The sequence below is a fragment of the Hemicordylus capensis genome, chromosome 1, assembly GCF_027244095.1.
Source record: "Hemicordylus capensis ecotype Gifberg chromosome 1, rHemCap1.1.pri, whole genome shotgun sequence".
NCBI classification, from domain to species: Eukaryota; Metazoa; Chordata; class Lepidosauria; order Squamata; family Cordylidae; genus Hemicordylus; species Hemicordylus capensis.
The window spans coordinates 148,446,241-148,458,477 of record NC_069657.1 but is presented as its reverse complement, the minus strand read 5'-3'; the positions used below and the strand labels follow the sequence as shown (position 1 = coordinate 148,458,477).

Sequence of the window (12,237 nt, the reverse complement as noted above, 5' to 3'; positions counted from 1 at the left end):
GGAGAGCAAAAGACCTTTTTTTTTGGTAGTAGAAAGAGAAGAAGAAAGGCAATGGGGGCCAAAAGGCAGGAGTAGAAATGCAAACAGAGAGAAAGCTTGGAAGAAACGCTGAAGAATCGGAGAGATAAGGAAGCCTGCCTGGAGCTACACAGGACTTAAAGAACTGGGCGGGGTCATCCTCCTCAGCCCGGGTCTTTCTTCAGTTAATTAGCTTAAGTCCTGTCCCTGGAGCACCTGACGAGGATAACCCACAGAGATGGCCTTGATAACAGCAACTAGAAGAATTTCTCTCTATCCACTTTCTCCACTCCGAGCATGATTTTATAGACCTCTAACATGTGTCCCCGCAGTCGCCTTTTTTCTAAACTAAATAGCCCCGGGTGTTGTAGCCTTGCCTCATAAGAAAGGTGCTCTAGGCCCCTGATCATCTTGGTTGCCCTCTTCTGCACCTTTTCCAGTTCTACAATGTCCTTTTTTAGATGTGGTGACCAGAACTGTATGCAGTACTCCAGGTGTGGCTGCATCATAGTTTTGTATAAGGGCATTATAATATTAACAGTTTTATTTTCAATCCCTTTCCTAATGATCGCTAGCATGGAATTGGCCTTTTTCACAGCTGCTGCACATTGAGTCGACACTTTCAACGGGCTGTCCACCACGACCCCAAGATCCCTCTCTTGATCAGTCACTGACAGTTCAGATCCGATCAGTGTATACTTGAAGTTGGGGTTTTTCGTCCCCAAAAAAGTGTGCATCACTTTACACTTGCCAACACTGAAGTGCATTTACCATTTTGTCACCCACTCCCTCAGTTTGGAGAGATCCTTTTGGAACTCCTCACAATCTGCCCACTCCTCCAGTTTGGAGAGATCCTTTTGGAGCTCCTCACAATCACTCTACCCGAAAGAGTTTGGTATCATCTGCAAATTTGGCCACCTCGCTTCTTACCCCTACTTCTAGATCATTTATGAATAAATTAAAAAGCACTGGTCCCAGTACAGATCCCTGGGGGTCCACACTTCTTACTTCCCTCCATTGTGAAAACTCTCCATTTATACCTACCCTCTGTTTCCTGTCTTTCAACCAGTTAGCAATCCACATATGTACATGTCCCCTTATCCCATGACTGCTAAGTTTTCTCAGGAGTCTTTGATGAGGAACTTTGTCAAAAGCTTTTTGGAAGTTCAGGTATACTATGTCAACTGGATCACCCTTATCCACACACTTGTTGACTCTCTCAAAGAACTCCAAAAGGTTGGAACCTCCCTCTGAGTTCAGAGATCTTTTGGAAAACTTGCCTTGTTTTTCCGTGTCTATTTCCATCCTCAAGGTCTTTACAGATGTCATTGTAGTATTGCTCCTTTTCTCTCCTAACAGCTTTCTGAAATTCCCTACTCAGTTCCTTCTTGAAGTCTTTATCTTTCTTTACTTTCTCTCCTCTTCTGGGCAATTTCTACCATCTATTCTGACATCCATTTTGCTTTCTTCGGTTTCTTGTTTTTTGGCAGTCTCTTTTCACATTCATCCTTAACAACTTCTTTGATTCCACAGTTCCTCCTGTTCCCTATCAATGAGGTTCAGAACTTCAAAGCAGTTCCTGATGTTCTCCTTGAAAATGGTGGGAACATTCTCAAGATCATATCGTGGAAGCTGGATAGCTTTGTTCTTCCACTTTAGCTTGACTTGGAACTTGCACATGAGCATTTTGTGATTGGTTCCACAGTTGGTTCCCGGCCATGTCTTTGCTGTTATAACTGAGCTCTTCCACCTTGTTGCACCAATAATATAATCAATTTGATTTCTGTGTACTCCATCTGGTGATGTCCATGTGTATAGGCACCACTTTGGTTGTTTGAAGAATGTGTTAGCAATGAAGAGATCATAGGCTTGGCAGAAACTAATAAGTAGTTCTCCTGCTTCATTTCTGTTTCCTAAGCCATATAGGCCAACTGTGTTTTCTCCTTACCTTTTTCAACGTTGACATTCCAGTCTCCAACCACCAGCATCACATCTTGCTTGCATGTTCTGTAAATTTCAGACTTAACTTGAGCATAAAACTCATCAACTTCCTCTTCTTCTGCATCAGTTATTGGGGCATAGACTTGAAGAACTGTCATGTTAAAGGGTTGTCCAAAAAATCTAATTGATATTAGTTGGTCACTGACCGCATTGTACCCAAATACTGACATTGCTATATCCTTCCTGACTATAAAAGCAACACAGTTCCTCCTTTGGTTTTCATGTCCTGAGTAGTAAATGGTATGATTTTCTGACTGAAAGTGTCCCATTTCAGTCCATTTTAATTCACTGATACCCAAGATGTCAATCTGTAGTTGATTCATTTAATCTTTCACTGTGTCGAGCTTTCCCGTATTCATGCTTACGTTCCACGTTCCCATTGTAATTCTGTCTTTGCAGCTTCGGATTTTCTTTTCCCGCACGGCAACATCAGCTGCTAAATTATTATTATTATTATTATTTACATTTATATCCCACTCTTCCTCCAAGGAGCCCAGAGCGGTGTACTACATACTTGAGTTTCTCTTTCAGAACAATCCTGTGAAGTAGGTTAGGCTGAGAGAGAAGTGACTGGCCCAGAGTGACCCAGCAAGTCTCATGGCTGAATGGGGATTTGAACTCGGGTCTCCCTGGTCCTAGTCCAGCACTCTAACCACTACACCACGCTGGCTCTCTAAATGTCTAAAAGGCTTTCATCTAACCGCATTACAAACACCATCGGTACTCTGAGAGATCCTCAGCTCTTCCTCAGTAGCATGTTGAGTACCATCCAACCTGGGAGGCCCATCATCCGGCACTACATCAACAATCATTCCATTTTGTCTATCCATGTGGTTTTCTTGGTAAAATACAGGTTTACCACTGCCTTCTCCTGCGCAGTATGAAATGATGCCTTTGTCATTGTCACTGAAGTGATCGTCTGCCTCCAGCACCTTCCTATATCACTGCTGCCCAATATTTGTGCCTGCTTGTTTTAGCTGGGCAGCTGGAATGACCTTCGCACTTTGGGTAACCCTGCTGGGAGTATACCTCCCGGTATACTTTGCTCATCCCTCCTGCCACGGATGAGGCAGCATAGCAGGACTTGGGGGCTACTTTACTTCTGAGTAAATACAAATGAAACCAGATTTCCCCACAACTAAGCCCAAATATAAGCCTCTTCAAACATTACAGCATACATCAACACAGGTGTCTCTAAACAAGTACACATGTTTGTGTGAATGACTGTGAATGCATTCACATCAAAGTGGACCTGCGTACAGGGCCCCTCAATGCAGCAGCAGGGTACAGATAGGAAATGCACTACTGTATATGCTTTGAACACGTGTAACTAACTGTCCGTGCCTACACTGTACACAGATTGTACGTGCGTCGACCATAATGCGTGGAATAGGGCTACTGTCTAAACCGCAACAATAGAGAATGCTTTCCCAGCCATTCTACACAAGCTTCAGCCCATGATTCCACTCCCCTCCGTGCATACGTTCTCTGTCCTTTCCTCCATTTCCGCCTCCTCCCCCACTTTGTTCGGTTGCTAAGCAACTGTCTGCAGGCCCGACGGCGCGTTTTAATGACGCAAATAGGCGCAGTGAGCCGCTCTATCTGCGTTGAAGCTCGCTAGGAAGCTTGCGTGAGGTGGGCCAAGACTGGGTGAGTGGCTCGTTGCGTTCCCGGCGTCTGGCTTCGCAGGTAGGCGGGGCGTTAGAATTAGCATGATCGTGGTGGTTTCTGCTATTCGTTTCTCCAGCCTCCTGGGGCCGGACGGGGCTTCGGGGCATCCTGAAGCAGGGCTTTGCGCCCTCTTAATTGGAGACAAGAACCGAAATCAAATGGCGGTGCTCAACGCTGGAACATATTGCAATAAAGGCGAGAGTGCCTCTAAGCATGTGCAGAGTGCATTTCCTGTCCTACGGAGTAACCGTAGTCGTTCGCATGTCTGTGATTAGAGGAAGGACTTCTCTCTCTGAGACACATCATGATGGGAGCGGGAGGAATGTTTTTCTTTTTTAAACAAGGTTTCCCTTAGGAACTGCCACAAATGGTTGTATTTTCTGCGGTAGTGGGAAGCTGTGTCTGCCCCTTTGCCAAAGCACAGCAATCTGTTTAAATGGGGACGAATCAATTCGAGGTCACTTGAGTAGGAAACTGGTGTCAAGTGTTGGCTTGTTTATAAAGTGAACTGAGTTGCCTTCTAATTCGGTGCGGGGTAGGGGAAAGGTCCATTCAGGCCTCGGACACAAGCCACCAGCACCAGTGCTAACAGTCATTTGACTTATGTAGGAGTGCTCGACATTAAAGAGAGCCTGGCATTGGTGCCTAATATAAATATTCTTCATATTATTAAAAATTGCAAATGGCATTACCTCTGGCAGTCAGTAATTTAAACATTTCTGCTTCCCTTCCCTTTCAATGAATAGGTTGTCTGTTTATACAAGTCAATTGGTGTCATGACTCAGTTATGTTGTTTTTGGTGATGCCAGTTATGTGCCACCACAGACATGTTGCAGCATACTTAATTAATGCTGAGTTCTGGTGGAGGAGGGATCCCACTCCTTCACTTGCTCAGATGAATAATGGGGATTCCTCCTGGGCATCAGGGATTGCTGCAACTTGGGGCAAAATCTCAGGTGACTGGAGTTGTGTCCTGTCCCCCCTTTCCCCATAACCACATTTCCATATAGAAGACTCAGTGAATGTGTTTTGCTCAAGCTTAGCATCCAGCTAACCATCATGTTGGTGGATGATGGAGAGTTTGTCTTCTCCTGTGAACCACCCTGAGCCATTTTTGGAAGGGTGGTATAGAAATCGAATAAATAAATAATAATAATAATAATAATAATAATAATAATAATAAATATGTAGCTTGACTCACTTGCTTGAGCTATCTTGCTTTGTTGGTGCAAATACTGTGGATAGCAGCTGGGATACAGTGCAACATACCACCCATGGAAGAGGAATGAACATGCACACCTTCTCTCCCAGCTGAGAGCCTGTCCCTGCAGCGAACAACAGTTTTGTATACACATGAAAGTGTGTGTAATTGCTGCTCTGCCACTACCGACATTATTTCTAGTGGTGGTAGTGGCAGAGCAGTGAGTACACAGACACATCTTCATAGGCATACAACAGCCCATCACAGCTTGCTGCAAGGACAGACTCTCAGCTGGGGGTGGGAGGTGTGTGTACACATCCTCCTTCCGTGGGTGGCCCGTTGTGCTGTTTCCTAGACAATATATTTTAAAATTGCATATTGGTGAGTGGACAGTCCTGTCTTTGAGCAAGAAAGACTAGATTATCTATTGATCCTATCTATCTTTATGCTTCTGTTATGGAAAGCCCTTGCTTTCTTATCCTCTGTAGGGCCTGAAGGATGTTTGAGCGACCATCATGGGCCACGCCCTATGCACCTGCTCAAGAGGGACCATCACAATCAGTAACAAACGTTATCTTTTAATCCACAGGCTTGGGGAGGGGTGAGTATAAAGCAATTGAGAGTTGGGCTTTAATGCATCTTGCCTAGCACACTGAGAATTGCCATTGTTTGCAAGTGATGGAGTTAGAAGGGTATATTTAGTCCAAGCTTCTGCAGCAGCAGTACTCCCTCTATATAAAATCATCCCCCAAATATGGTCATTCAGCCTTCCCTTCCAGTCTTAAAAGGATGGCTGAATGACCATATTTTGGGGATGGTTTTACATAGAGGGAGTATTGCCCCTACAGTACGTTGGACTAAATAATTGCTTGAAACTCCATCATTTGCAGACAATGGCAATTCTCAGTCAGCTCCATACAACTTCTGAGTAAACAAATAGCAAATCCCTCCACAAAAGGTTCTACCACAACTGTCCTGAGCATCTTATTCCACTGCTTAGTCATTGGTTACACTTTGAAAGTTAATTCCTGCTATGTAACTAAAGACTGTTTTGCAGTAATTTGAACCTGCTGCTTCTTGTCTTCTGTCGTAAACAGACTTTCTCACTCCTCTTTATGTCATCCTTAAGATATTCAAAACACTACAGTGTCAGCCAGCAGCGTGTCCAGCTGAGTAGGGATGTGCAAACTGGCTTGAGGTTGAGCTGGTTCACCATCGAAGTGGTCTGGCTTGAGGTCTCGTCTTCGAGCCGAACTCTCTGGGTTTGAGGGTTCTAAAGTTTTTGTTAAAAATCTTTTAAAAAAGAAAACACTCTCTGCTGGATCCGGCGGCCATGTGTGGTGGGTTTCTGCCATTTCCCACACTCCTCAATCTTCTAAGGGCTGTTCCGGCCCTTTATCTTGTGGTGGTGGCCATTTTGGAGGTCGACGTGCATGTGTCCCAGCCATTTGTGTGGCCAGGTCATGACCCAGGCCACACAAATGGCAAGGGCGCATGCGCAGCGGCCTCCAAAATGGCCACCACCACCGGATAAAGGGCCGGAATAGCCCTTAGAAGATCGGGGGAGAGGGAAATGGCGGAGATGCTCCCCACCACCTCCGAGGTAGCACCTCCTGAGGCCGCCATTGCTCTCCGCTCAGCAGCAGCATAACTACCTGGTTGATCCTGCCAGTAGCATATGCTTGTCTCAAAGATTAAGCCATGCATGGCTTAATCTTGTGTTTAAAAAACAACACCAAAAACATTTAGAACCCCTGAACTGACTCAAATTTAAGCCAAGCCGGGATGTTTGTTCGCAGGCACAAAACCGTACATGCCCGGTACAGTTTGAGTCTGGTTTGGACTCAAACTGAACCAGTCAAACCGGTTTTGTGTACACCCCTACAGCTGAGCATCTTGTACTTGACAGTGGCAAATACCTGATGTTTAAGAAGAAACGTAAGTATCTGGGGTGTTTTGTCCCCAAATATTCATTCCCACTGGGTGTGAAGTTGAGCCCCCAGCTACTTATAAGCATATTAAATGAAGTTCACCCACAAGAACCTGTGTGAGTACTAAGATCCTCTTCAGAGGGCTCCTTCTCTGGAAGTGAAGTGGTGGGTGACCTGGGATGCTCCCTCTTGGAGCATCCCAACTATACAATGCTCTTTTCCCAGGAGACATGGCCAGTGCTGAACCTATATTTTTTCAATATCAGATCTTTTTATTTGCTCACTTAGTTGTTTTGTCTTTTATGTTGTATTTTTATACTGAATTTGTTGTTGTATGGCTGGTTTTAATTTCTTTTAATTGGACTGTAAAATTGCTATCATTGTTAAAAAAAAATTATATGCAGCTCTGAGAGTCCTTGAGCTTAAAAGTGAGCTATAGGAAACTGTAAAATAAATAAACTGCTTTGCTTTTAAGCACTATTTATCAGAGCTGTGATAAAGGACTGTGAAACGGGACAGGGGGCTGTCTTCTTTTCAGAACATGTGAATCATGCATGCTTTGTTCTGTTTCCCTGAGCTGAGACCTGGCGGGGAACTGTCACGTAGCTTTATTTTCCTTAAATCTACCTTAAATCTTTCCCCCCCTTATATCTACCTCTTCCTTTGTACCAAAGGAAAGGCTTCAGTGACACCAGAGAACTTATATCAAGTGGAAAGTTACAAAGGCACTACATTGAAAGCTTAGAAATGGTGGGCACTGAGGGCTTAGTGTGCAGACAGGGGAAGAGGAGGGAAGTAACCTGGGAGAAGTTCTGAGCATTTAAAGTTGAGAAGGGCATGGTGGGGAGAAGTGAAGAAGATTCTGCTGTCTAGATTCTGTTTGTTTCCAATGGAATCCTTCCTTCCTTCCCCTGCCAACCTGCCCCATTCTCTTTTTGACATCACCTCCTCCCCCACACAGTGGCTTTAGCTATGTGGACCTAGTTGAGGGGCTGCACGATGGGTGCTTCTATGCACTGAAACGCATCATATGCCATGACAAGGATGATCGCCAGGAGGCCCTGCATGAGGTGGAGATGCACCTGCTCTTCGAGCACCCCAACATCCTCCCACTGTGTGCACACACCATGGTTGAGAGGGGATCCAAACACGAAGCTTGGCTCTTGTTGCCCTTCCTCAAGGTGAGTGTCTGAGAGACTGTTAGCATCATGTCTTGGAGCCTGAGTCTAGGTATAAGGAAGACATGGATACAGCAGTGCATGCTGGGATATATAGGCTTTGTGGATTCATCATATATAGCTGGGAGGTGTAAGATACAGGGACAGTGGTCCCAGTTAGGAGGCTGAGCTTATTGGGACAGCATCTTGGTTCCTGTTCAGAATGAACACATGAGGCCACCTTCATGATGAAGCCAGTGGAGAGATATATAAAGTTCAGCTTCCCTAGAACTAGAAAATATGGAACACATCTTCAGCAGCAGTCTCAGGCTGCCAGGACCAGAGATCATATTGTATTATTTCAGACTTTTTTTGGTTCAAAGATGCCCTCTGTGTAAAGGGCCTCTATAGGGGAGGCATTCACAACTTCTGCTCTTACAGACTTTCACGTCACTGTGAAAGTAATTGGCAACATGGCACATGAGTGATACTGTTATAACAACCATGATACTAACAGGATCAGAGTCCAGCTTGGTGTTTCGCATGGACATCTCTTAATACGCCTAGTGTATTATTGAATCATCCTTACACCTTACAAGAAGTTTATAGCTTATAAATTCCTCACCTATTAGTTTTGGGAAAATATGTGTGATCCTTGTACCCATGGTGCCTGGACTTCTCTTTGCAGAGAGGAACCCTCTGGCAGGAAGTTGAAGTTCTAAGAGAGAAAGGCATCTTTATGCCTGAGGAGCAGATCCTCACAATCCTTCATGGTATCTGCCGGGGCTTGCAGGCCATTCATAACAAAGGTTATGCACACAGGTGAGAAGCTGGAGCTGGAAAGCATGGAGCATTCACATTGATGGAACAGACCATGTGTGTGGAAAGGCAAGAGTAGAGTTGGAAAAGGTGAGTGGCTGTAAATTAGTATAGAGGGCACTGCAAAGAAGAGTTTCCTAAGGTAAGGAGCCACAGGAGGGCACTGAACCTTGCTGTTAAGAGGGGAAGGTTAGAATCAGAACAGAAGCAGACCTCTGGGAGGCCTAAGACTGGTCAAATCAAGGGTCTTCCACTCCTCCTTTTTCAGAGACTTGAAACCAACAAATGTGCTGCTGGATGATGAGGACCAACCATTGCTGATGGACTTGGGCTCCATGAATCAAGCGCGGATTGAGGTGCGGAGCTCACGGGAGGCCATGGCTGTTCAGGTATGAGGATGGCTTGATGCAGGAGAAGCGGGATAAGTAACCTGTGTCATTTGCTTGGTGGTAGAACAGTTCCTTCAGGAGAAATTTCCTAATGAATTACAGTAGTCAGGAGCTGCCTCTCTACCCCTGCACGCATGTTCACGCCCACTGCTTAATGATGGAGAAGGGGGGATTTAACAAATGGTCACCTCATTTGTGCATGCAAAATGGTTCACTTGTGATAGGTATGCACTCTTCTATTTTGAAAGATGGACATTCTCAAAGGGAGGGGCCATAGCTCAGTGGCAGAGCACATCTTTTGCGTGTAGCAAGTCTGAGGGCCTCCAGTTAAAGAATCTTGGGTAGTACTAGTCAAGTATGAAAGACATTTGCATAAGATCTTGGAAACACGCTGCCAGTCAAAGTAGACCATACTAAGATAGATCTGCTAGTGTGGTATAGAAGATGGGTCCAGATCTTTCAGCCATGAATAATAATAATAACAATACAAAGAATATTTATATACCACTTTTCAATAAAAGTTCCCAAAGAGGTTTACTTATATAAAATGGCTCCCTGTCCCCAAAGGGCTCACAATCTAAAAAAGAAAAAGACACCAGCAACAGCCACTGGAGGGATGCTGTGCTGGGGATGGATAGGGCCAGTTACTTTCCCCCTGCTAAATAAAGAGAATCACCACTTTGAAAAAGTGCCTCTTTGCTCAGTTAGCAAGGGGGTAAATAATAATAATATTTGTTAGCTGCCCCATAACAAATTGTTCTCTGGGTGGCTCACAGCAGAGGATTAAAACATACAATAAAAACAAACAACACATTAAATCATAACAGACAAAAAATGCTAATTGGGTGACCTTTGGCCAGTCACACACTCTCTTAGTCTAATGTACCTCATTGGGTTATTGTGGAGGTAAAATGGAGTAACAGATATCCATGTGCACCATTCTGAGCTTAATGGAGGAAGTAAAGTAAAGTGTGCCGTCAAGTCGATTTCGACTCCTGGTGCTCACAGAGCCCGGTGGGTTTTCTTTGGTAGAATACAGGAGGGGTTTACCATTGTCTCCTCCCATGCAGTATGAGATGATGCCTTTCAGCATCTTCCTATATTGCTGCTGCCCAATATAGTACCAGCAGCGATTCAAACTGGCAACCTTCTGCTTGTTAGTCAAGCATTTCCTCGCTGTGCCACTTATGGAGGAAGAGTGAGATACAAATGTAAATAATATAAGCATCAGTTATCTGACTCGGTGTAAAGGAGCCTTCATCAGGTTCCCTAAACTACAGGGAACTATATATGCTTGCATTCTTTAACCACAGATCCAGTTTGGGGCTGCAGAAGAACAATCAGCCCCATCCCTAAGTTTAAGAGGGAGCAACTTCTCCCTTTCCTCAAATGTAATGCTCTTATGCTTTCAGAAAAAGGCAAACCACCAGTGAGAAAGGCTATCTTTATAGAAGAAAAGGAAATAGTTAACTTTAACATATCCAATTTACTGGTCAATGGACCGAATAAAGATGATTGATTGATAACATCTCCCAAATATTTCTAAAGTGACAGTCCTATATACAGATTTGCTGGCTCTCTCCTACCTTTCTTCCCTCTGATATTATGGTCACCATGTTAAAAGGTGTTTCCTGGTGGTGTCTCTTAGCAGCCAATAGGAGTAGCAGGAACATTCCAGAGAGAGAAGTTGGGAGTGAAGCCTTACCCCTCCTTGCAACTGAGGCTCAGTTCTGTTCCCCTTACCCCTCTCCCACCATTTCTCTCACAGGACTGGGCTGCCCAACGCTGTACCATCTCATACAGAGCACCAGAGCTGTTCACTGTTGAACGTGAATGTGTTATTGATGAACGTACTGATATTTGGGTAAAGCTATTTGTTCTTATTTAGAAAACTGTCACTTTTCCTCATACTCAAGAGGTATACAGTCCTGGTTTGTCACTGTTGAGGGATAGGAGATCCTGTCCTTGAGCCAGTGACATCTCGCTATTCTAGGGCTAACCTGCAGCCTCTTATACTCACTTTGCCTCTGTTTAGTCCTTAGGCTGTGTTCTGTATTGCATGATGTTTGGCGAGGGCCCTTATGATATGATCTTCCAAAAGGGTGACAGTGTAGCCTTGGCTGTGCAGAACCACCTCACTGTGCCCCAGAATACCAGGTAAGGTGTTGCTGGGTAGAGGGGAAGATTAGGACTGCCCTTGATCCAAGGAAAATATGGTGCTAAGTCCCTCTATATTTCAGGTACTCACCTGCCTTGGAACATCTCCTCTCCTCTACAATGGTGGTAAATCCCCAAGAGCGTCCATACATTGCTAATGTTATCTGCCAGCTTGAAGCCATACAACCAGCTCCTGCTGGACAGGACACCACACACATCTGAGCCGCTTTTGTGGTGAAGATGGGGACCATAAAAGAGTTGCAGACCATATGGGACTTCAGGCAGTTTGAAACAGACTTGACAGGGTCCTCTTGTGGTTTTGGGGAAGGTGGATGAGAAGGAACCATTCTGTGCCTGCCTCCTTCCGGAATTATCATGCAACAAGGCCACTTCCTGCCTTGAGCTCTGTCATTCTTGCTAGTATTCCAGCTACAAGGGACCCAAAATATCTCACACTGGTGGGGTGATATAAAAGATATGCAGGTTTTCATACCCAAGTACGGACTCCAGGTGAGCTGTTAAGGAGGGGCTGGTGCCCTACTCGTTTTGGTACAGGCAAGCTCTTAGTGCCTGTCTGCTGAATAAAGTCCTAACACAGCTTTGTCAATGCAGTAACTGTCTGCTTGAAAACGTGCAAGTCACCATGGGAGAGAGAAGGCAGGGGAGGAAAGAGAATGGTAATCCAGTCCTTCCACTTTTGGCCACTTCCTGTTCTGCAACAGCCAGCTTCCTTATCTTCTGTGCCTAGTGCAGCTGTATTCTGTATACATTAACAATTGGCTTGTTTTGTATACTTTAGGCTTCTGCATGATTAACAGGTGCAGAATAAAGTACTGTACAGGGCAGAACATCTTGTCTACTGAATCTGTATATCTTCAGGCTTCGAAAGGTTC

General features: G+C 44.8%; 2 protein-coding genes across 10 annotated transcripts in view; one reads left to right on the top strand and one right to left on the bottom strand.

Moving 5' to 3' along the window:
* The window catches only part of GLB1L (galactosidase beta 1 like), a 30,888-nt gene extending 27,357 nt beyond the window's left edge, over positions 1-3,531 (bottom strand). For 2 of the 3 annotated variants that reach the window (XM_053293643.1, XM_053293558.1), the window contains exon 1: positions 3,368-3,531. Coding sequence is in view for 1 of the 3 variants with exons in the window: in XM_053293437.1 (XP_053149412.1) it covers positions 3,503-3,523 (21 nt within the window). In the remaining 2 variants the exon portion in view is untranslated. The remainder of the gene's footprint in view (positions 1-3,367) is intronic. The other variant, XM_053293437.1, reaches the window with a different exon arrangement.
* A 23-nt stretch (positions 3,532-3,554) lies between these two features.
* STK16 (serine/threonine kinase 16) lies at positions 3,555-12,192 on the top strand. Of its 7 annotated transcripts, none has more exons than XM_053294733.1 (8): positions 3,555-3,669; positions 5,380-5,492; positions 7,784-8,003; positions 8,668-8,801; positions 9,067-9,187; positions 10,956-11,051; positions 11,223-11,344; positions 11,428-12,192. In XM_053294733.1, exons 2-8 carry the CDS (start codon positions 5,407-5,409, stop codon positions 11,564-11,566), a joined length of 918 nt encoding a protein of 305 aa, XP_053150708.1. In that variant the 5' UTR covers positions 3,555-3,669; positions 5,380-5,406; the 3' UTR covers positions 11,567-12,192. The 7 variants fall into 7 exon arrangements, with proteins under 7 accessions (XP_053150708.1, XP_053151060.1, XP_053151146.1 ...); XM_053295085.1 differs by having other exon boundaries at positions 3,561-3,708; positions 9,067-9,154; XM_053294647.1 differs by having other exon boundaries at positions 3,562-3,708.
* Positions 12,193-12,237: the final 45 nt, after the last annotated feature.